This window comes from Halictus rubicundus, chromosome 9 (genome assembly GCF_050948215.1).
Source record: "Halictus rubicundus isolate RS-2024b chromosome 9, iyHalRubi1_principal, whole genome shotgun sequence".
In the NCBI taxonomy this organism is placed as follows: Eukaryota; Metazoa; Arthropoda; class Insecta; order Hymenoptera; family Halictidae; genus Halictus; species Halictus rubicundus.
Window position 1 is genome coordinate 5194209 of NC_135157.1, and position 25107 is coordinate 5219315.

Consider the following 25107-nt stretch of genomic DNA (forward strand, 5'->3'; position numbering starts at 1 on the left):
CTTAGTCATCTGTGATAAATGTGAAGATGGGGCGTATCCGTGATGCGTTTAAATTTATGTAAACGCTTTAGTAAAATTCTATTAGCTGGCTGCAAATATAATGAAGAATGTTTTACCAAAACATCTAATAAACGTCCTTCGTTAAAAAAAGTATAAAATAATTTCATAAATTTGAAATATTTTCTTTTACAATTTAGATCCTTGACGTTTACCAAAATACTTTTCCCTGAAGAATAAAAATGAAATATCGTCTATCTGAATTAATATACATTGAAAAATGTAATAATAAATATATTATTATAACAACAAATTTTTATAAACATATCACATTTCTAATATAAATCGTCATTGTAGCGCCATCTTTTACCGTTTAATCGTAGTATTTCCGCATTACTTTCGACGTTACCGATAATTCAATAAAAATACCACAGACTTAAAATTAAGTCTATTTCATTACTGTTAAAGACTACCAGCACAGACGAGGTATAGAAGTAGACCAATCACCCAATGTATTTTTTTGTCTCACATCCGCGGGGCTCTAGAGCCCCCTTACCATTTTTGTGTCACATCCTACCGTATCGGTCGGAACTAATATTGTGGAACTAATATTACAGACGAGATGTAGGAATAAGAAAAGGCGAGTCATCACGGAACCACATCGATTATCATCAAATGCTACATTCTCCGTGCAGACGATATATATGATTCCTATACCTCGTCTGTGATAACTATTTCGATTATCGGTATACCAGACAGACCGCGAATAGTCAGTGATTTTAATTTTATGAATACATATTATCGTGTTAACGTAAATTATTCTCCAATGATCTTCATATTCTCCAATGATATAAATTATTCTTCATTATTCTAATAATGGTATTTTTATTGATTGAATAATAACTATTGACTGCTTACGACATCTTCATTAAGGCTACGCGCACATAAAAATGCAGTTTGTAAGTTTCGACAAACTATATGCTATAAAACCATTCATAATATTTTCAATTTGTTTCGTGTAAGAACAGATTAGAAGAAAATAAACAACATCAATGAAAATTTTTTTTATTATTTAAATATATATCATCATTTACTAAATAAACATTTTTATGACATTCTTGCAGAAAACGTAAATTTTGTCTTGCAGATTTGTAACATTCAAGAAATATATATATCTGTAAGGAATTCGTATCAAAGCTATTCTTATCAGTAATGTTTTAAATACTGTTATATGTTATCTGTGTTTGTAAGATTGCTGTAGTTTGATTAAAAATTTTTTAATCGAATTTGTGATTATAAAATGTACTCAATACAACATTCAATACACAAATCAACTAAACGAAACTTTGTGATGTTTTAAACAAGTATTTATGGTATTGATTAAATAAACGTAAAATAGAAAGAATGCTGACGTATAAAGGTTTATCTTATGTATGATTTAGAATTGATCACTTCACGTGAAAGGTGGCATACTATAGTACGTGTATCCTGTTATGCTGAGATTACTGTTTTGAAGATTATGAAGAACATAACCTAAAGGATACGATTCAAAGTGTGCGAAAACGTCAGAATCCGTATTCGACTGATAAAAGAGTAGTATGATTACGATTTTCTAATCCGTTGTATAAAGAATATGGTTCGTGAAGGTATATAAAGAATTAAATGGAATGGTTCGGCTTTTATGAAAACATAACCAAATGACAGTTTTCAAGCAAGTATGTAACAATTAAATATATGACCCACAAAATTATTGAAAAAATTGTTACTAAACTTTCGTTCTTTTTCAGCTATGCTCTTATAACCAATAACAACTGTAATTGTAAACTGAGTTTTATATGTTATATATTTTTCTTTAAATCATATTTATCCATGTATTTAAAAGTAGTGAACAAAATCACAAGAATGTAAATAAAAATTTTAATTACTTCTGATGAGGAAGCATGATTTTACGTGGTATAATTTTAATATGTTCAGCAACCAAAATTAATATTTCTTTTTAGACTCAATGTCTATGGAGATACATGTAAATGTAAATTTGTATACATAGCGTCATTGTTTTTATATATAAATTGGTCTTTATTACATTGGGTGTAATATTTAATAATACACATGTCATTTAATTGTGTGAATATCACTTAGAAAATATATGTGATAGAAAGCCTTTAAAAGTATTCTTATAAATTGTGGGAATGGGCAATTGTTTGGGTAAAGATACACCAGAAGTAAATGAGGTATTTAATGGACAGAACCATGCGGAAGCTGAAAGTACTGTATTTTCTGAATCAAATGTAGGCACAGCTGCATCTGGTAGTGTAACATCTGCAGCTTTTAATTTTCCAAATTCTGCTAATATTGACAAATTGGTACTTGAAACATTAGCAGTGATTGGTTCTCTTGTTGATAAGTGAGTATTATGAGTTAACAATTGATCTATGTAAATGTTCATGTGTATAATTGCTGTCGTACAATGTTTGTCTGTGTAGTGAGCAAGAACCACCACCAGCAATGTTAAAGCTACACATAATTGCTGATAAGGAAGATGGGTGGATACAAGTAATTAATTCAATGGTTAACGTTATTCCCATGCATAACCCATTAGGCCCTTCAGTTATTACTCTTCTCTTGGATGATTGTCCATTACCATCGAAGGTATGTTTGCACTTTTTTTATTCCATCTTTGTTAATTATCTCTTACATTTGGACTTGCTAAGAAGATTAATTTAATCTTTTAGGAATCAGTTCTAAGATTATCGCGTATGTTTCAATTCTATCAAAAACTTGGAAATGTACAAACCACTGCAACTCAACAACGTAATATTTGTGTGGTACTGGGTTGTATAGCTGAAAAATTGGCTGGTCCTAGCAGTATTGCAATTCTATCCGATGTAACCTTAGACTATCTTGTCTCAATTCTTGTAAGTTTGTCATACAGACTTTATTACACAATAACATCATAAGATGTATTTTGTAAATGTTTGTAGATTTTAAATTTTCATATAATTTTAGAGGGAAGATATCGATCCTTACGTGGTATTATTTTCATTAATTGCTTTGGAAAAATTTGCACAGACAAGTGAGTAATAACTGTTATAATACTGCAAACTTTTATATTAAGTTATTTTAAGTAAAATGAATTTTATATTTTAATAGGTGAAAATAAAGTTACCATTAAAAAACGTTTAATGGCAGAAAAACCTAATCCACTTTTAGAATTGGAAAAATGGATAACAGAAACGCAATCTGTACGCAGACAAGTAGGATTTTGTGCACAATGGTGTTTAGATAACTTATGTAAGTATTTATAAACTTGTACTATATATGATAATATAAAAGAATATAAAAAATAATTAGCAATATTTGCAAATAATCAAATTATTTTAGTTTTGATGGAAGGTAGGAAATATTCTCATGATTCAGTTGATGTGTCTGGCATTAATGTTATGTTGAACACGAAGGATGTAAGTGAGTACCTGAAGATATCGCCTAATGGTTTAGAAGTGAGTTTAATCAAGGCAATATATGTTTTATCAGAAAAATTTTGTTTGTATTATAATTCGTTACTATTGTCTATTATGGCAATTTTAGGCTCGATGCGATGCATACTCATTTGAAAGCGTAAGATGTACGTTTCAAGTGGATTCTGGCACTTGGTACTATGAAACACTTCTAATAACTGCAGGAGTAATGCAAATTGGTTGGGCCACGAAGGATAGCACATTTTTAAATCATGTAAGATTTTATAGTCATATGTACATATTTAAAACCTATGTAGAAAGTACTTTCTTTCAATATACGTTCAGGAGGGGTATGGCATAGGTGATGATGAATTTTCCTTGGCCTATGATGGTTGTCGTAGACTGATTTGGTATAATGCGAAGAGTGAAAAACATCATGAAAGACCATCTTGGAAAGCTGGTGACGTTCTGGGTTGTCTACTAGACTTGAACAAATTAGAAATAGTATTTTCTATAAACGGCGTACCGTTAAAACCATGTGTTCAAGTTTTCAAAACAGTAAGGTATGCAAATTTTTTCTAATTAAAGATTTTTTAACGTAAAAATAAATGATGTTACAGTGCGTATTACAAATATTTTAGATCCGGATTTTTTGCTGCGGCCAGTTTTATGTCATTCCAACAATGTCTTTTTAATTTTGGAAACGTTCCATTCAAATATCCTCCTACAGATCGTGAATTTAAAAAATTCAATGATTATGCTTCTTTAAAACCAGAGGATAAGGTTGTGCTTCCTAGACATATTTACTTAGACCAACTGAGAAAACTTAGTGTTAGAGAAGACTCGTGTACATTGTGTTTTGACCAAAGAGCTTCAGTAAGATTATTACCATGCAATCACAGGTAATTATACATATGTATGATTATAAATTCAACTTAGATGTTATTTTGCCTAGTAGTATACTTGACATCAAATATAAACATAAATTCTTTCAGAGGGTTTTGCCAAATGTGTTCGGTTCAACTTGTAGAGTGTCCAATGTGCAGGGCTACAATTGAAGAAGTAGCTTTAGATAATACATGACACCACTTTAGCATACCAGCACGTTTTAATACTCTTCCACTATCTTTTTCATATTACACAATTCTCAGGAACTGTCGCAAGATAATCACAGCAACAACACACCTGGTGCATCGTGTACTGGATATCATTATATTATTATGTGCATTTGTTTTCTTACAATACAGTATTTTAAATCAAGAGAAGGACTTCACATCAGTCACAGAAAGTACAGTTACATTTAAATGCATCACGTTTATGAGGTGTATTGAGTACGTTACTTTCGGCTATATAAATGTAATATATAAATTAACATACTACGAGTTCACATCACAGAGAAATGTTGCCACACGTCTGTCGGCTGTGCGATCTATTTTCACTAAGTTCTGCCTATACACGATTTGCATTTAATTAGACATCAAACGTAAAATAATAAAAATGAAATTAAAATATTTTTTTTACATTGTAGACATTGAGAAAACATATTTGCAATTTACATTTAAATTGCTACCACTGTATGTTGTATATTTCCAATTTAATATTTGTGACTGGTTCACAAATGTGTAGAAAATATTTTGTCCACGAACTTGAGGTTCTTCTCTCTTAAATTATGAAAGTCTGCATTACTTGTTAACTGTACTTGTCAATACTGACAAGCAAGTAATTAAATTTGCGCTATAAAATAAGATTTATCTTTTAGGAAACTGCAAAATACTGATATCTTGTAGTATACTTAAAAAAGAGAATATACATTATACAATATATATATACATAAAAAAAAAATATATATGTATATATGTATACATATATACTATACTATATAGTTCTATGTATAGTACTATATATACTGTATATAGTACTATATATACTATATATGCATATAAGCTCCTATTCAATTCTTGTGAAGACATAAAATGCTATCATATGTATAACTTTGCAAAACCTTTCTAAGAACTTTGTTGATTTTGATTCATAACAACCTATCCTAAATGTTAGGATACTATTTATGTATTAAATGTATAAATCACATGTAGCTCTATATTTTTCTGTACTCTCGTTCCAAAAAACGTTAATCACAACAAAATAGACAAAAACTGTAATCATCATCAATTTCGGAATCACGCAAAAGCAGTTCGAAATTTGAAGAAATAAATCCGAAGGCTGAAAACTGTACTATCGTATATGCAATTTTAAATCTCTCGACTGAACATTTCGTCGTTGTAGGAAGCCTCCAGACGATTTAATCGTCTGCGGTAGTTATTCTTGCCTAATTGCAATTTCCGCGTTAATTAGATACAGATGGTTTCGCGCAACGGTCAATTCCAGTGCTCCCGTTTCAAAGAGCCGTTGAAACGAGAATTAAAATTGGCAATATCGATATCACGACGGACAGTGTTAAGGAAACGATCTCTCGATACAGAAAAGTTAAACGCGTGGCCACGGGGCGCGTTGCAGTTTGTTACAACATGGCGGGTGAGTGAGTGCCTGTGGATCGAACGAGGCTGCCCGAAAACACGAGGGATTTTCAGCTAACCCGTGGTGTTTGTGGGTTTCAGATATGTCCGACATCCACAAAGACCTGGTCAACTCAGACGATGGTGAGTACTGACAATGGAAATACATTTTTGGTGGTTTCTAAACGTTCGCGGAAGGGGTCGGCCGTTCGGCACGGTGGCCCCACCATCGAAGCATGCCAGTGTCTGGCGTGCGTGGCGGTGGCGTGGTCGTAAACTCACGCTCCTTTAAATAAGTCTTATCTCGTCTACTTTTGAGGTTATATCGGCATATCGACTCCAATGCCTATCCCTGACAGCGTAGTTCCGACACCTTTCAGCGGGTGTCACGTTTCGTTTTGACTGCGAGCCGTATGTCATGCCGTGATTCTCACACGCGCGAGCGAGAGACACGAGAGTGCTTCGATGGCGTTTTATCAGTTAGGGGGCGCCACGAAACGTGCCGTGCTGTGTTTACCTCGACCGCAACCTGAAAAAAGAGAAGAAAACAGAAAAAGGGCACGCGATCGCTTTTGCGTCTTCCCGCATTGTTTCTCTTTCCTCGTCGCTCCTCGTCAATTTCGTCTACGCATTCACGCAGTTTTTTCGATACATGACCGACGGCACGCGGTCACCACTGTTCACCAACGTATTATCTTGCTAACGTAAAAGAGATTCGGGCCTGTCAACGTACAGTTAGGAACAAAAGTATTTGCACACCTGGCTTTCGTTTATACAAACGTATATGAATGAAAGAAAAAGCACGATATTAGATTAACTTTTTTTTTTATTAATCATAACTACCGGACCTATAATTTTAGAATGTTACAACAAATTTTATATTAATTAATTACAAAACGAAATGGAATGGAATAAAATAAGCACAGAAACTACAGAAAAATTAGCGCATTTCATGCCAGATGGATCAAAAACGGTTGTAAACATTAAGGGAATACACGCGAAATATTAGCTGTACAAAATAAATAATGATATACTATAAACTTATAAGCGTGCCAATACTTTTGTTTCCATGAAAACTGTTTTTAACGTATAATTTATTGTTCTTTTTCTTTTGTAGTTAATCAATATAAAATTTGTTGTAATATTCTAAAATTATGTATCCAGTAGCTAATACGAAAGATTAATCTAATATTTATCATGTTTTTTCCTTAATTTATTTGCGTTTTTATAATTAAAAGCCAGGTGTGCCAATACTTTTGTTCCTAACTGTATATATCGATACGAGTACAACAGGCACACAATCGATTCAACTAACATTTGCCAGTTTGCGCAATTGAGTATTGTATCTAGTATTGTTGTTATTTAAAACTTCTAACGACGGGATTATTTTGTTGAAAAGATCGGTTTGCTAGCATTAGACAGTTCCATTCGGCTCCTAACCTAAACAACGTGTATGCAAATTACACGCAGAAACGTAAAATCGATCAAATCGGGTACAGTAAAAGTATTCCAGAGGGTTCAAGTAAACAAAGAGTTAATGCGCGGTTATTCCCCCATCGGGGTTACTGATCCTTCGACTTCCATTTATTTACTAGTGCCATCTGTCGTACACAAAACGGAAGCAGATTATGAGTGTCGACACAGATTCGTACGAAAACTTTTGAACATGTTTACTGGGATTGGTGCATGTGAAATTATTGGTCGTGGGTAACGTAAAACCCTTTAATTCTCGATGGGGATGCAATAAACGATGGTTTGCAAGAATGACACTGCTGAAGTGAAATTCAAGTAGTGCTCCACATTCATTTATGTCATACTTGATCAATCTTTAGACGAATGGATATTTTGAAAATGGCGGGAACCTACGATGCCAAATCAATTCAATTATAAATTTCGTTCGTCGCTGAAAAAGGTTTATACATGATGATAATACCTACTTGATTAAATAAAGAAATTAAGGAGCAGAAAGTGTTTTCATACAAAACTCTGTTACGCGGTACATGTCATCTTAATCGAGAACTGAGATAGTAAAGTATAATGAGTGTCGCATGTTACGCACGTTTCGATAATTGATCGTTTTATCAACTGTTCGTTAAAGATAGATTTTAAGGTCGTAAAAAAGGAAATACGTAGAATGCTTGCTATCCGTTCACGGTGGATCCCGAGGGACTGACAAAAATCACTGTTTTACCGATGTAGGACATCCACCTTTCTTTCTTGATCCACAGCATACAAACACCCACACCAACTGTTGCTGCTAACTAACTCGTAGTTGGCGCTAGTCGGTTTTATCTAACATTCCAGAGGTTGTTTATCAGCTTGGTTCGCTTATATTTCCCACCGTGGCCAGATAGAAAAACGTTCGGTCTGTTGCCCTTTGATTCTCGAAGCAACGGCGCGCGATTTAAATCGCATAGATCACGATACTATATTCCTACTCGTCAGTTTCATTTCGCTTACGATTTTAGTCATATTCCACTTTTTTTCATACCCTCGTATTAAAAACTAAAACATATGAAGCATGATTTTGTATAACGATTGGACTATGGAGCTCAATAAAATAAACACTGACGAATCCCGATGCAATTTTTCTTTCATTTTCAACTGTACCATCTTTGTCAGAAGAATTACCGTTTACGTTGTTGTTAGAAGAGTTGATCAAAATACAGTGAAGATTAAAACGTAACTTGATACATTCATGAGTGTCAATTTTACGAAGTCATTCGTGCAACACGTTTATTTCTTATTTAAGATAAGAGGATCACCGTGCGTCGTATTGAAATAGTTTCTTCAACAATTTTTCGTGGATTCCAATTCTGAACGAAAGAAACGGTACAAATTTACGATTTGTAGGACTAAATGTAGACTAAATACTCCTGGACACAGAGTGGAACGATAGTAATGGTGTTATCGAGTCCAGTTCATGCTGCTCGACGATAATCTCAATCCTTTAATCAAGCATGTATTAATATAACGGTTCTATACGCGGATTTTGATCGCAAAATGTGGTGTTTGCGCTTTCCCCAATTATTCTTAAGTTATTCGTGCCTTCCCGTGTTCAGGTCGCTAATAGCACAAGCGCGACGCGTTCTGATTGAAACTGACGAGTCCCTCGATTCAACGCGTCACACCGCCTATCGGTAATTCCACGTTCGTTGCGCGATGTTTATAATCGACGAGTGTTGTAATACAACGAATTCGATCTGCTGAAATTGTCCCCGCGAGGCCAGAGCTTCTTTGTAGCCGGTCAAGGATTGCGAGGCGAGCGGTAAATACCTTCGGTATTGTTGCGCGGATCAAAAGAACGATTCATTGATACCCTAGAAACGTCCGGCCCGCTAGCAGTCACAGCCAGTCACCGAATAATTTGCATAATCGGGACTGATTACTATCGTTTACCGTGGCTCCCGCGGCCATATGTCGGACTCCGAAAATTTCGTCGAACTACCTTTCATCGAGCGGACCAACGGAGTCGATCGAAGAGAGCGATGCTCCGGTAGCCGACTTTCAAACGAGCATCATACCCCGGGGTTTCCTGCACGGCGAACACAGACGATCCCTCTGCGGATACGGGACAGGGTGGAAATCGGGCGGAGATTGGCCGAGATCGTGTGGCGTGGGACTCGTAAAAAACTTCGACGCCCGTTAAATCGACGATCGTGTCGAGCCGGATCCGAGTCGAGTCGGAAGTATGAATCAGGAAGCGGTGCGTCACGTGCTGCTTTTGCACGTCATCATATAGGATACGCGAGCCATGAATCGTAAAGGATTACTCACGTAAAAGGAACCTGTGCGAGGTCGCCGATAAGCATCTGCTATGCCGATTTCTGGCCGTTCGAGGAAAACGAAAATTAATCACTTTCCAATCCTGAACGTCTATGCAGATGCGGAAGTAATTTATTCACCCTCGATAGGAGAGATTATTAACATCAGCGGGCCCGCGTCCTTAAGGCGCCGAAAGAAGGGGAAATACGCTTTATTTGGTACTTTACGTGTGCCGCGTCGCGGCAGGAATTGTCTGCGACAACGAGGAACGGAAAAAGCTTAACGACTCAGGAAAGATGAGAAATGCACAAAATTATTCAACATTAACGGCTCAGATTGCATATTATCAGTGGGCACACGCAAATTACCTTGGTTCCAATAATAGGGTTTCCTAAATTTCTAATAGTTCCGCCATTCTTTTTAGAACCATAAAGAAATTCGTAAACTATTAATTTAATCGATCTTAGATGCTTTGAAGGAGTTTTTGGTTGCTCTGATGCAGTACTTTCCAAAGTGGGTGATACACCCCCTCCCTCCTGTAGGCGTTGGAATAATATATACAGTATATTAAATAACGCAAGTTTGTCACTGCATCTTTCTATATGTTCACTTAAAAAAGGAAGGCAGATAGATTTTCAGGGGGACGCTGAGTACCTTTTTATCTGAAGGAGAGGTTATAGGCCAAATAATTTGCCATTTTGGAGTGATTAAACATGGACGACAATGGAGAGCAAAAGATCATTTAGTCGTTCATTTAGAAGATACACTATAGCGATAGTGGTGACACAAAGCCAGAATATTGGACGAGGACATTTTCGTATCGGTAACGTCAAGATCAACGGGTTCTCGCGAATAGTGGAGTACCATCGCGTGGATTATCGACGCACAGTCGTTGATCGATCGAACTTCAACAGGTTACGAGTCCTGCGAGACCTTGCGAAACATTCGCCGCGAAGAAAAAAGTGCAGCAGCCTGTCTCTTTAACTGGCGCGTACGTTGCCCCCCATTCTGTTTGCGTTTATCGGCAAAGTGATCTCTTTCTCTCCCTCTTCGTTTTTCCTTTCTTCTTCTCCTCTCCTCTGATGCGCGCGACATCGACGATGGGCGAGGAGCAAGAGGATAGGAGCAGTAGACGGATCGAAAAAAAGAAAGGGAGAGAGACAGAGAACAGGGTAGAGGAAGAGGCATAGTACGAGTATAGGTGGATATACAGAGAAACTTTAATTTCTTGGCATTGTGAGGAGTTCCTTGCCCTTTCAGCCTTTTCAGTTCGGTGGTCTGTTTTTGATAGGAGGCCACGTCGTCTAGACACACCGGGGGTTGCCCGGCTTTTATAATCGCAACGAAATGCACCCCTTCGTGCTCGACGCAAAAATACCGGTTTTTTTTTCCTACCGTTCTCCAACCCCCTCCACGCTAACCGCCCCGCGCCGTTGAATTTCTCTACCCCCTTGGCTTCGTCACCCCTTCGTTTCGCAGCGACGTGCCGGCGCGTTACATTAAAATGATTTATTCTCTTTATTAAATTCGCATTCGAGGCTACGAGAGCACATTCTCCGGCTCGCGTGAATCGAATCCCAAGACCGGATGCGGTGAAGGATCGGCGTCGGTTCATGTCGGTCGGTACCGACCTGTCTCTGCTTCAAGTGCCCTACGTACCCCCCCATTTCCATCTCTCTCTCTCTCTCTTTCTTTGTCTCGTTCTCTTCCGTCGGCCGAGAGAGCGTAGTCAAAGGTCACCGGGGGACAGGAATATCCTCTCCTAATGCTCTTTAGTCGAAGATGCTGCATCTCGTTAAGGATCCTTGCGCTATTATTGTGATTCCCGCGAGCGTGACGGTACTTGTTGGTTAGGGTGTCGTAAATCGGTCGTCTCGGCTAATTTCGAAGGGGTTGGAAAACGTTTAGTCCATTGTGGCCGTCGGGCCATGTACTACTCCGAGCTGACTTTTTGTAATTTCTGGACTGGCCGGTGGTTCGAGTAGTACTTGGGGTGGTTTCCATCGGAACGTTTTAAAACATACTTTCCCAAGTGATAATCGTCGGTCGAGCAGACGCTAGCTCGACGCTTCGACGCTGCCTTCGTTCCCGATCCAATAAGTTAAAACGTTGCTCAACCGTCGGCGATTAAGGGAACACGGAGCATTTCCAAAATCATCCAATCCCGTAAAGCTTTCAACCCAATTCGTCCCGGAGAGTTCGTTATCGGAGGATTGCTGGCGCTCGGGGAACGAGCCTATAAGTTTCACCCCTGGCGTCCCAGCGCCAGCGTCAAAAGACAAGCCGAGCCGAGCCGAGCCGAGCGGTGGCGCCGCCTCTCGTCGAAACGGACGCTCGAATGGCGGCCCGATTATTACATGACATTCCTCGAATACCGTCGAGACCTCCCTCGTCTCCGCTCGCAACCAGCGGAGCCTCCTCTTCGTCGTCCCCCCTCGAGTTCTTATTCCGCTACGTGTTCGTGCGCTCGCGGGAACGTTACTCTGTCTCCTTCCCCGCCACGCCAGGCCACGTTACAGAAACCTGGACAGACCTCCGGAGGACTTTAAAGTCTTCGGAGATCCGGAACAGGCCCGCGATACGAATGATAAAAGCAGCCCTCGTCTCGATCGCTCCACCCGACGCACCACCACTATCCGCCCTGCTCTTCGGCCTTCGACCCCTCTCTCTGTGCGGCGCAGCGTCTCCGTCTTCTTACTTCGCGTCTTCCCGTCGCGATGCTGAAGCGCGATCGAGAACCAGCCGCGCCCTGTCGAGGGAAACGCGCACCGCTCGTGCCGCGCGATATTCCGGCTCGCCGGATTCGTGAAAAAACGGACCGGCAATCCCGCGAGCAGATTGAGTCCGTTTCGAACGACTCCGGACGATCGTTTCTCCCTCGACATCGGTTCCCCATTCGTAATTTTTCACTCACCGTCGATTGCATCGCGGACCGATTCGCGTGTCCCGTGCGCGACAGGAATCCGGGGATGAGGATAAATTTTCGAATCCGCTGAATCGAGATTTGATACCGCGACGAATTCCCCGCAATATTTTCCCCCGTTCCCCGAGTATCGTAACCGTTACGATCTTCGCGAAAGAAGAGAGAAAGAGAGAGAGAGAGAGAGAGAGAGAGAGAGAGAGGGAGAGAAAAAGAGAGAAAGACGCCGGCAGTGACGACGACGACGCCGGACGCGGTGGCGGTTGCGAGGTAATACGATCGATTCGAGGCCGCCTTCCATTGTCGCTGGCTCTCTGTAAGGGTTTGCAGTAACCCTCCCTCCGAGAAGGACGGTGTCTGACACCCCGTTAGAGGATGGGAAAGAGAGCGGGGGAGAAAGGAGGAAAGAGAGAGAGAGAGACACCGAGAAAGTAGTGGTAGTAGAGATAGTACGATTCCTCGTAAGCCACGAGCGAACCCATTCATAAAGACGAGGCCGTGACTAAAGAGCAAGGAGAAACGAGCGCGAGTGTCTGCTTCTTCTCTCTATCCGTTCCCCTCCCTCTCTTTACTTTCATCTTCAACCTTTCTCTCTCTCTTTCTCTCTCTCTCTCTCTCTCTCTCTCTCTCTCTCTTCCTCCGTATCGATTTCCTTTCTCCATCGGCTCCGACTCCCCTCGAACCCCTGCCTCTTATCGTAGCGGATAACGAGTCGAACTTTTCCCTTCTTTTCCCCGGTTACTCGTCGCGTTCCTTTTCCCCCGGATTCGCGCAGTTCCAGCTAATTAAAAACGTTTTCCCGCGACGAGCACCGCCGATGAATTTGATAAACGACCCAGTCCCGGGGATCGATCTCCGGATCCGACAGGAACGATCCGTGTAAAAACCTGTCTGCCTACCCCCTCTCTCCCCGTTGGATTTATCGATCAGAACGAATTACGAGATTCGATTTCCCCCGGAAGCGATCGACCGACCAAAGCAAGACGGGCGTTTTTGTCGCTGGTGAATCCGCGTGGTCGTTTCCGTACGGTTCGCGAGCAACCGTGAAAATCGTCGGAAATCGTAGAAACGCGGGGAAAAACGACGGTGTTCGCGGGAACGACGGTCTTCGTGGTCGCGGTCGCTTCCGCGTTCCATCACGTGGACCGACATCTCCGGGAAGGACATCTTCCCCGGCGACATCTTCGATAACGTTCTCGCGCGGCGCTGTTCGCTTCTTTGGCCGCGGCGCGCGGCGTGTCCGTTCCCAGGCATTGTTTCGAGGTATCGGTAACGACCGAGAGATTTTCCCCTTAAACGTGTAGCTCGGATGTTCCACGGAACGTAGAAGGCCCGAGCCTGCTCGCGGACAGGATTTTCTTGTTCACCGACTTTTCTCGGGCCGTGTGCGTGTTTCCGTCGCGAGGTTTCGCGCGGAGGTCGCGCGACGTTTTCTTGCTCGATCGCGGAAATATCGGGATAACCCTTTGAGGAGAGTCTATCAGGACACCGGGCAAAAGTTTTGATTGGGTTAGAAAACTCGTTCGCGAGAGGGATCGATGGATATACCTCTCGGAAACGGAAAAGCTCGGTGTAAACTCTCTTCCTCCTCCTCCTCCGCCTCCCCCATTTATTCCGTTCCTCCGATGACTCCGGCCTTGGCCCAACGTTCGATGAAAACCGACGCGGCCCTCCGGTTCGCTTTTGGCCGGAGAGTACCTGCCGGTAGGGGTTGCGGGGGCGAGACACCAAGAGGGAACGAGAGGGAAAAAACAATCTAGCTAATTTTTCTACCGCGCATACAAGGGCACTGGGACAACCACTGTGAAACTAAAGTGCCACCCCGCCTCCGTCCATTCAGCCGCCCTTCAAAGGGATACGGATCAAAGGTATACAGCCAGCCTGGCAGCCTTTATCTGACTGAAACCGTCAAGTCCTGTAAATCCGTGAGAGGTGGCGGCGACATTCATTTTCTGTATCGTTTCTAACCTCGATCCCTTTCACCACTGGAATCTCCAGCTTCTACCTGTCTCTCACGCAAACTGGCTAACACGATCGTCGAGAACCATTTAAAACGACGTACGGACGTTGAGGCGCGTCCTCCTTCGATCTGGCAATTGATCACCCCATGAATTCGGTGTGTTAACCCTTAACTACTGTAGACGTTGAGACTAACTACTAGAAGCGATCTTACGGACCGCTGGCGAAAAGTAAATTAATCTTGCAGTAATAACTGGATAGGGTGAATGTGCCAGTAAGTGTCCAATTAAGACTAAGATCATGCTACAAGTATTTATAACTTGTTGCCTTTTGGTTTAATTAAATAAATAACGATTCTTAGTCTTACCTTGCAGCTTCTCCCATTGTACAGTTGTCACGAGAAAAGTGTATAAAATCTTAGACAGATTAAGATATATAATTTTAAAGATAAATACTGTGGTTTACAATTGATACGTAACCTAATCTTACATGATGCTTAAGGTGTTAAGGATTGTCACGACATTGATCATTAAACAGTCATTTCTTAGAATCTACTGAATCATTTGTCGTAAATCGATCTTGCTGTGACACTGCGTTACTATACTTACCCCGCGAATTAGTCATCGGCGCAATCAATGTTTATTACAAAACGAACTCTGCTTGAATCATCATCCTCTCTACCCTCTGGCTCATCCACTTGATTATTCCAAACGATGCATGAAAGTGTTGAACGATATTTCCATTCACACCAATAATTATCTTTCTCGATAAGTCTCTACTTCGCTTTGAGAGCGTAAGACACTTATAAATATTTTTACGTCTTATTTTTACGATCTGTTGTTACTCAAGCTGCCCCCGTCGATCCTAATGAAAGTTATATGTAATATTGAACGTGAAAAATTATTCCACATTTATCTACATTTTTAACGACCATCATTTATATCCGGGGACTGAAAGTAGTCTGCAAAGTTGGGATTGCAAACCATGCCACTTGTCTCAGAAACCATGCATTATAGAGAAAATGTATAAGTGTACAATTTGTATGTTTTTTTCAATGCTAAATTCGCAGGTGACAGGTGCTCAGCGTATGCGCAACATATAAACAGATCTTTTAAGAATTCATTTATTTAACCATCCGAAAGGTTCATGCAATCATTCAGTTTCTGGCTTAATTAAACGAATATCTGATGAATGAAAAATATAAATGAACAATGTAAAGATTACTGTGGCGACGTAAGAAGTGCCTTCAGAAATACGTTTTAACAAATTGATAAATACAGCAGTGAATGATCCTAAACATTATCGATCACACAGGGCGAATCTAGTAAATGGACCGGACTATAACTTTGTTCCTTTCGCGGATAGAAAAAATTGTAGAGGAAAATTTTGCACTGTTTAACCAAGGCTTTTTTACTCAACACAGTGTGTTCTATATACCATATAAATATTGAATATTTTTTAACACCCTGTATAATCCGGAGTCTAGTTACAATCTTTGGGGACTATCTTGACTCTCTGAATACAAATAATGACCGCCGACAAAACACGCATCCAATATTATTTAGAGTTCTACATTATACGAGGTTTTTATTCAAATTTGGTGAATACGTTCGCCTTCAACGGAGAACCGGAAGTTTACTCTGCGCAGCGTTTCCCTCGCCGCGCCGGCGTACGTTCGATTCGCGTCGTTCTTCGACGCGTTTCAAAGTTTCGTCATACTAGTGTATGGTTACCGATACCGGGTCGCATAATTATTACTGTATACGTGACTTTCGCGAGCCACGAAAGGACCAGCGGCTCACGTACGCCGATCCGAGGTATCGAGCGAGCGTGCCGGAGAAACAGAATCGGTGAACGGGACGATCCACTAGCCTGCCGAATCGTGGCCGATAACGCGTGCTGATAACGCGAGGTTTATTGAAAGAACCGCTCGATGCTCCTCATTAATCAAATCCGGTCGGGCAGAATGGACGGCCGTCATGAATGCAACGTGAAAGTACCGGTGGTGCCGCGTACGTAGAACCGCGTACAGCTGGCGTGCTATCAGATGCCTTCGGGGAGGAGGAGATAACGACCAAGGATGTATCGAAACACCTTTCTCCTCGTCGCTCTCGCTTCTCTCCATCTTCTTCGTTCTTTCTCACTCTCTCACACCCCCTTCCTCCTTTCTCAACCCTAGATAACTAAGCTTTCGTAAAAATGACGATTGGAACATTTCAAATGCTTCGGTTTATAAATTCAGTACTGAATATACAGCGAGAAACCAAATTGAACCAATGAAATCATTTAAAAAAAGAAAAATCATTATCCGTGTATTTATTAACCCCTTAGATGGACCGAGAAAATTGAGAAAGTGGTCCAAATACTCGATACTATTGGTTAACAATATCCTTTTATTTTAAAGACGTAAGAAATGGTCTACAAAATATATTGATGTCATTTATTACATTTTTAGGTATTAAAAATTTCCTTGCATACCAAGATAATAAAAGAAGGTTTTGATGCAACATCTAGTAGATGGGCAGTACGGAGAGGTTTTCTGCGACATGAACTTTAGAACTATGAAAGAGAAGAATAAATCTCATCCATTAAGAACAATAGTATTAAGCACGCTGAGCATTTGGAAATAAACGAAAAATAGTTGTTCCGTTTAAATGGATAAATAATTGCATTGGTTCAATTTTGCTCCTCATTGTAACTTTCACATTTCATTTATTCTGTTTCTTAACAGAGAACAAGATTTCCGTTGCTAAATGAAAACCGTTGAATTATACTCGTCTGTCTAATTGTTTAGTTATCTAGGGTTGAGGGGGTATTATGATTTTGAATTTTTGCAATGTTTGCTTTTCGCATTTTTTTAGAGTATTATGTTCTTGAAGATTTTTGTTCATGCGATAGCGACAAGTCTGCTGACGATTCTCTCAGAATTTGAAATCTACACACACACACTACAAATACACTCTATAAAAAGATATATAACTAGTGTAATTTTTAATATTTCTACTTGAAGAAAGTAACGTATATACTTGAAATGCCCATAAACGTTTATGCAAAACTGTAGTGCAGAATGTGTAGCAATTCCTCTGACAAAAATTCCTATATATTGGTAATGAAATGGCGTTCAAAACCAAAACACCTCATTAACTCGCACGTTGTTCATTCTTGAGAAACACACATAATTCTTTGCACGTAGACCACACACGACTCGACTTGACTCAAGCTCGACTCGACTTGACTTGACTCAAGCTCGACGCGACTTGACTCAAGCTCGATTCGATTGTGTCGTTTCCTTCTCTCGGAGCCGGTCGTCCGAATAGGCACCGCGTGTAAATGTGGAAAGTAGCTTCTCAATGGACGCGAGCCTAGCATTCTTCGCCTCTTTTTTAGGCACGTGTCGTCAGTGTGTCGCTCGTATATATGCATCCCACATGTGGGTGCGCAGTGTAAATAAAATTCCAGACGCCTCGGCGTTCCCCGGGGGAGAATCGTATCGTCAGGCATACGTAGTTGCCTGGCCACCACCGTTCGGCGATAATGAAATTATTCCACCGTGTTGGGTAATCCTTGATTACCGCTTACCCATTCGGAACCCTCGCTATCGGACCCACGCTTCTAGACTCTAATAGAAGAAATCCGACGCTTTTTCTACTGCTCGAATGAATACAATTTAAATATTGAAGGTGTTTTCTTTTTAGAGAAGGATGAAGATAATGAAAATTTCACTGTTTCTAAATATCCCCACACACGAGGAATTTTTCTAAGAACAAGTTTATAATACGAACAGAGCAATTCAACTCTTCAATCTTAAATTGTTATTAGCCTGTTTAAAATATAAAACGTGTCTCGAACACAAGTTTGATAGTATCGAAAGGGCTTACAAAGCAATAATTAATTTCAGTCTATCTTCTTATCGAGATAAAAGGTCGATCACCTTCAGTTTTGCAAATATCGTATACCACGTTTGAAAAATTTTTGAACACTGTATCAAGTGTGTAGGTTAAAAAGGTGGCCCTTACAATTCTTTCAGAATATTTCGAAAAAGACAAAAGTAACAAAAAACTCCAGTAACTATTACAAGTCCCCTTCTATACAATTTTGTTTCCAACATTTTTTAACATAGCAGTTCACAAGTAATTTAAGACAGTGTTAGGCACTCAGCTTATAAAATACAAATTCATGGAGGTCTTGTAATTTACTACCTTCCTTTAAGTGCCATATTAAAAATTTAACACGTCGCCTACGTACCATTTTTTAAATTTTCTTCCTCCCTTTGCTTTATTTACATGATACCCGCTAAAAATTTCATGTGAACCGAACAGAGAAACACGTTTGCCCAATTAACAAATTTGGGTTGCTTCAAATAATTATATTAATTTGTTAATGGTGAGAATAGAGAGTGTCAATCGCTGTCTCAGTAGAAAATGTTCTCTTTCTGTTAGTGTTCGTATTTAACCATTCCGGGACGAGGTCTGTCCACTGTACTAACTCTAACGAATATTTCAAAATTTATTAGACACGGTCAGATTATTAGGAGTGATACTATCTTTCATGCATCATTGTTCACTCTCTAGAATCTGAAAATAGCTGTGAAAAATATCAAGTCTATAGGGTGACCTGTCCAGTGAATGAACACCTCCCAAAAAATAAATATAATTCGTATTAAAAAAGTAAAATATCATTTTCGACGCACTCTTCATGTTGAAATTTATACAGTAATTAATTCGAAATTACATCAATTTATTTAACAGTTGTTCGAACGACATCCCACATATTCAAAGTATTGTTTATGGTGTTTTAGTTGGTTCAATGGTCCTTTAAGTTTGTTTGTGTAGTTATCATTCGTTGGGGTACCTATGTTCATTCATTGGAAATTAATTAATTGGTCGTTTGGCCCATTTTTCGCTTAATCCTGTACCAGATTTTTAATACAAGCTTTAACTATTAAATATTGCTAGGATTGTGTTCTGGAATGTAAGATTTTAACAACGACACAGCCTTATTGTAGCAGCTATTGTAGGTTCATATTGTAGATTCATAGCTTGAATCAGCGGCTCCAGAAACCCTGATATTTAAAGTTAATTTGCTAAAAGGTGTACCCCCAATGGTATATACATATATAAATATATATTTTTTTACTGTAATTTACCAACTAACGGGTTACGAAACTTCGCTAATTCGAAGCGAGTACGTCGCTGACGTCCAAGACAAGAATGGACGAAAGAGACACTCGGTCAACCCTGTATGCGTCGAACGTCATTTCGCGTATTCGTAAAGCTTTTTCCTTGGTGATTAATCACTGGCAAGTGATGACAGAGCAGACGGGATCGAGGTCAAAGCTCGAAGCGGCACGAGAAATTTCGTCCCTGGAATGTGCTGGTTCCCGCGCAATTGTTGCGACAATTTAGCGCCGTTGTCTCCATCTCCTCCTTCGTTATCTCGCCAACAAGTTAATCTGTATAAATAGCTCGAGCCGTGGTTATATTTAATCCTGACCCTCGTGATCGTCTGCTTTCTCTCTCCCTCTTCCTCCCTCTTCCTTTCTCTGTCTCTCTCTCTCTCTCTCTCTTTCCCTAATCTTTTGGAGTAGCTGTCTAACTCGATGCTGGAAAATCAACGGGTGCCGCGCGTACGTACGCGTTCGCTCGCACGATTACCACACGGCAACGGTTTACGAAACAATTGAGTAATATCCGACCTTTTTTTTCTTCTTCTTCTCACCGTGAACGGAGTTGTGCGTCCGCGGGAGAACGTAGACTCGTTTTAAGCTCTGTTAATTGGGTGTCGGTCTCGGGTTACGGTCTCGGGAACGGAGCAAAATTATTTATTGAAACGCTCCGCGGCGACCTATCGAGGATTTCTGACCCGGTTTTCAGAAATATCATCTACTCCGCGTAGGGGAACTAGTACGCCACTGTGTCTGAATAATAGAGAAGGCTCGCGCGAATATCCCGTACAGAGTTCAGCGGAGTCGTTTTTATCGCGGACAGCTTCACTCGATTCTTTTCCGGTACCGGCCCTTCGGTTAACCTAAATTCAGACACGGTCGGTAATCGATCGGTCTTACTTTTACGCTTCCACTTAGTCTTTTTTTTTCCCCGCCGCGAGTTGTCCGACCTGTCCGTTACATCGATGGGAAATATATTTTGCCGGGCCGGGTCGGGCCGGATCGATCGTCGCTTGCTCCAATTTTTCGGCATAACCCAAGCGGCCGTCCGACTTCGCCGGTAATAGATACTGTTTTTGGATCATCGGAATCGGTCACCTAAAACTCGCCGTTTCGATCTCGGACACGGAACGCTTCCTGACGGGCAAACGCTAGAAAAGTCCCCACGAATTAATCTTAGAGCCCGACCGACAATAAAACCGGACTGTCCTTACATTCCTGGGCAGTGTGTCGCCCGCTATTTTAAGCCTGGAGTTTAATAAACTTACGTCTCTTAATTAGACCTACTTCTCTCCTCCTCTTTCTTCGCCTCTCTCCTTCGTATTCACATCTGACGCTTCAACGGTCAACCGGCCGCTCGATCAACGTACACCCCCGTCCATAAGTATTCAGACAGTCATTGGTTTCACAAAATATGCTGATACCTTTATCTACCGGAAGCCTATTCGCACACATTATCTACAGGCGGTTATTTCATAATTTTTTAAAGTTTGTGGTCCAAGGATTTTTTTAGGATTTTTTGTTCTTGCGTAGGACCATTTACAGCTTTATTAATGAACATCCTTGAACAGATTTTTTCAGAGAATTTTTGTAGACCCATTTGTCTTTCTGTGTCTGGCAATGTAACGAAAAATTTTCCAAATTGAGTAATTAAATAACGATTTTAATATTCTGGGTCAGAATGGTCCCGGGTTCCGCCGTCGAATAGATCCTTCAGCAGTACTAGCAATTTGTATCGTGAATCAACGCTCTGGGTAGCGTAATCTAATCATTTTGTTTGGGATTATTATACAGAGTGTTTCTGAAATCATGGTAGAGGCGGCTAGTTGGTGATTCTACAAGGTAGGGATAAGTCGAAAAAGGGGAATAACAATTCCCTTGTTTGACGCTTCGTTCCCGAGAAACATGAGTTTGAAGATCAATCGAGTTCGCGTCGCGTGCTCTAAAACTCGCAGGAAGTAGAATCGGTAGGTCATGATCAGACGCGTCAACAGATTCCTGTCTAATGGCACGCGTATTCGTTGAATTGCCACCCGGCCGCTTGTACCACAATTTCGGAAACATTCTTCAAATAAGATGATTTCTCAGTTTTCATTTGGTACAAAAAAATTATTCAAAATCCTGTTAATAGATTTCTGGTAAATAAAGTAGCACTTCGAGTGCCACGTTTCTCGAAAACGGGAGACGGAATTATTTATCCAGACATGTAAATAAATTTTGGCGTTATTGTATCGAGTGTAGCGGATTTGGTTAGGATCTAAAAAATGCAAGAAAGTTTAGCGAGTACCTTAAGTATCATACATTTGAATTTTTATCTCGTTAAATAAATTACCTTTGTCTTAAGAAATTTGTAAGGCTGCTGAGCTGGTACTACTACTAAAGTGTTAATAGGATTTTTAATAACTGTGCTGCACTAGAAAGAAGTTTGAAAGTCATCTTTTATGGAGTTGTGTTGTTGGTTATTGTTATTGCTGTTGAATGATCTATTAAGTGAACCTTAGCTGTGGACTATAGTCTTCGAAGAACTACAACATAATCGCTGGTAGGTAGTGTGTTAACCTCTTCAAAACGAATTTTTTTAGAGATGGATGAGACGATTTTAATTGCCTTGTAATTAGTTATACTTTATGGAATTTAAGTGGACATTAATGTAACAGAACAAAAATAAGTGTGGACGCGTTGTAGATGTACATCTACAGTTATACTTCTTCACGTCATGTAAGAAACTAATTGTTCTAGCTTATCAAAAAAAAATCCAAGTCATATAGTCCAATATTACTGTGACAGACTGTATGTGCCAGTATCTTTGGAGAGAATAAGCGATATTGTGATATATGTAATATTTTTTTTTAACACGATGGCTGGCACGTTAATCACATGTGGATGACACTGTTCTTTGATTGGGTACAGGTATAAGGATTAATTTTTATAGTGACACGATCGAATGTTCAAAAAGATTAACGTAGTAATCACTATGAGAAATGTTAACTTTCCATTTTCTGTTTTTTAATATTGTGTTGCATTTTGCTTTTGTGAGATTTTTTAGGGTACATAGTTTGGCAGTAAACGTTTTGGTTCACGTATTTGTTGTACACGGTTTTTATTAAATACGAGGGATGTATCGCTGCTTTTTTGTATCTTTGACTTAGTCATTTTCAAATCTCTGCTTCCGATTTTCCAAAATCGACTAAAAACAGTGATTTTCGACATAGTGGATGTCCACGTGGGCATATAGAACAAGGTTTAATTGCATCGCAAGTAATCTGTGAAATGTGTACAACGTACAAATTCTTCACAATTTCAAACATACATTTTTTTTTAAGCATAGATTTTGGATGGTCTAATTTTCTAAAGATTGTCGAGACACATCTTTCGTAAGCGTCCTAATACTTACAAACCAGAGTGTATTGCCGACCAAGACAATCTTGCTCGAAAATTTTGCATCGTTGCGTTTTGAGCTGCTACCGATAAGCAAGAGGAAAGTATTTACTTCATTCTATGTGGAACGTATATTTAACTATTCAGCGCTCATATTATCCTCGGGTCACTGCGAAGGATATTTTAATTTCCGTTCTATGTACTACATTAGCTTTTAAATGAATTTTATAGAACTCCTTTTTGTATGTTAGGATACAATTACAGATTGATAAAGTTTCCAATTACTTCTTTTTACCTCGGACACACTTTTATAGAAGAGTTCATTTACACTTTATCTACATTGTGTGCGTACCCGAGGTTTTGAATAAGGGCTTAGTAGATAAATTATCTTTATTCTTTAGCTGCTTCTTTCTCATCCTGTTCTATTTTTTCGCAGATTAAGAAACCCTGTAAAGACGATCACGAAATTATAACGATAATTTTGTTAAAATCTCGCATACGAAGTCTCGCATCGTGTACCTTTTTCTATTTAACGAAATTTCACGTAATTTACTTGTTTTTAGGATTCGAAGAGAGCACCTTTTGCGCTCCCTTACAGTGAAACAATTGCTGGAGTGTTTAATTTAGATATAACTCGTGTCTTTGATTTATCAATGGTTCCCAAAGGTTCCGAACAGTCCGAGGCCTATCTAAATTCTGCTGGTTCGCAATAGTAAAAATTTATGAATAGAAAAATAATCTTCCACGGTATCTCTCGCTCGGCGCACAGTATTTACTCTGGCAGTGTGCTTCCTAGTAGCTACGGTCTATTTAAAAAGTTAGCAAACGCATCGTACAAGGTGTCAGATTAGATTAGACATGGGTTTGCTCTTGTATTTCAAAATGGAACCAACACTGTAACTTATTTTCCATTCGTTTCTCGTTTTTGCTTCCATTGGTACTCGTTTATCCAGGTTTCTCGAATCGCGGAGAGGCATTACCATTCCGTTTGCGGTGAACGCGTACAAAAGCTTAATAAATAAGGAAACAAGAACCGTTGCTGCGCGACCAATCGAATTTTCAATGGACTTTTTTGCAGACGGAATAACACAATGCCCTATCAAGCTCTCTGTAAAGTGATTCGCGATATTTCCTCTTCGGTGCATGCTGGGTATTCGGTATACACTGTTCTCTCTCTCTCTCTCTCTCTCTCCCCTCCCTTCTTCACCGGCAATTCTTTTCCGCTCATGACGCCACGCGAGTTTACGTGTACGTCGTGTTACGGCACTGTGCGGCGTACGCTCACTATTCTATGATACAATCAATGAATGACTGACTGCGTGCCGTGACGTTGCTACGCTGCTGGGTGACCGTGATGACTTATCTCGGGTTCGCATTCATTTTTCCGTTCAAGATCGTATCTGTGGTGCTTTCTCACAGAGAAGAAAAAAAATCGGTCTTAAAAACTAATGAAAGCCATTACCGCACCGTGTTACCGCGTCTCAATGAATGCGTCATTAGAGCCAGCCGTTCCGTATAGTATATTCAAAAACGGGAATTAATAGTTTATTGTAAGAGTCTGTACACGCGAGTTGCAATATTTCTGTTATTTTCAGCTCGAGGACATTTTTCGCGGTAAAAGTTTATCGGTTCAACCCTATGTTAACAGCAGAGTTTTTACCATTTTGTGGAAGTTTATTTGTAGTAAATAGATTGCGGATCTTTATGCAAAATATAAAATGATTGCATTGATTGCAAGATACAGGAGCCAAATAAAAAATTGTTTCTTCTCTTAATTATGTTATTGAACTGAAGCTGATATACTGATGTCCTAAAATATTTTTACTATGACCACTGCTTTAAATTGCGCGTACCCATTCTCATCATAAATGCATATAATCCGCAGTCTAGCAATAAATATGGTCAACTTCATCTCGATTTAAGTTCCTTAGAGCCTTCGGGATTCTACCTTGACAA

The 25107-nt window shown here is 39.8% G+C and overlaps 2 protein-coding genes across 3 annotated transcripts in view; both read left to right on the forward strand.

Annotated features, from left to right (window-relative positions):
• The first annotated feature begins 744 nt into the window (after positions 1-744).
• On the forward strand, positions 745-5684 carry LOC143357078 (RING finger and SPRY domain-containing protein 1). Of its 2 annotated transcripts, XM_076793281.1 has the most exons (12): positions 745-956; positions 1440-1712; positions 1785-2401; positions 2481-2646; positions 2730-2912; positions 3004-3070; positions 3148-3288; positions 3379-3494; positions 3583-3726; positions 3798-4015; positions 4094-4354; positions 4448-5684. In XM_076793281.1, the coding sequence occupies exons 3-12, from the start codon at positions 2187-2189 to the stop codon at positions 4533-4535; spliced, it is 1599 nt and encodes a 532-aa protein (XP_076649396.1). In that variant the 5' UTR covers positions 745-956; positions 1440-1712; positions 1785-2186; the 3' UTR covers positions 4536-5684. The 2 variants fall into 2 exon arrangements, with proteins under 2 accessions (XP_076649396.1, XP_076649394.1); XM_076793279.1 differs by lacking the exon at positions 745-956 and having other exon boundaries at positions 1223-1712.
• A 152-nt stretch (positions 5685-5836) lies between these two features.
• LOC143357184 (serine/threonine-protein phosphatase 4 regulatory subunit 1) overlaps positions 5837-25107 on the forward strand; it is a 218602-nt gene continuing 199331 nt past the window's right edge. The window contains exons 1-2 of the mRNA XM_076793468.1: positions 5837-5984; positions 6068-6109. Of these exons, the coding sequence (XP_076649583.1) occupies positions 5978-5984; positions 6068-6109 (49 nt within the window). The 5' untranslated portion in view covers positions 5837-5977. The remainder of the gene's footprint in view (positions 5985-6067; positions 6110-25107) is intronic.

Coding starts and splice junctions, on each gene's coding strand:
- LOC143357078 (XM_076793281.1), top strand. CDS start 2,187: ATGGGCAATTGTTTGGGTAAAGATACACCAGAAGTAAATGAGGTATTT. Junction 3,071..3,147: donor GGAAAAATTTGCACAGACAA/GTGAGTAATAAC, acceptor ATATTTTAATAG/GTGAAAATAAAGTTACCATT. Junction 3,289..3,378: donor ATGGTGTTTAGATAACTTAT/GTAAGTATTTAT, acceptor AAATTATTTTAG/TTTTGATGGAAGGTAGGAAA.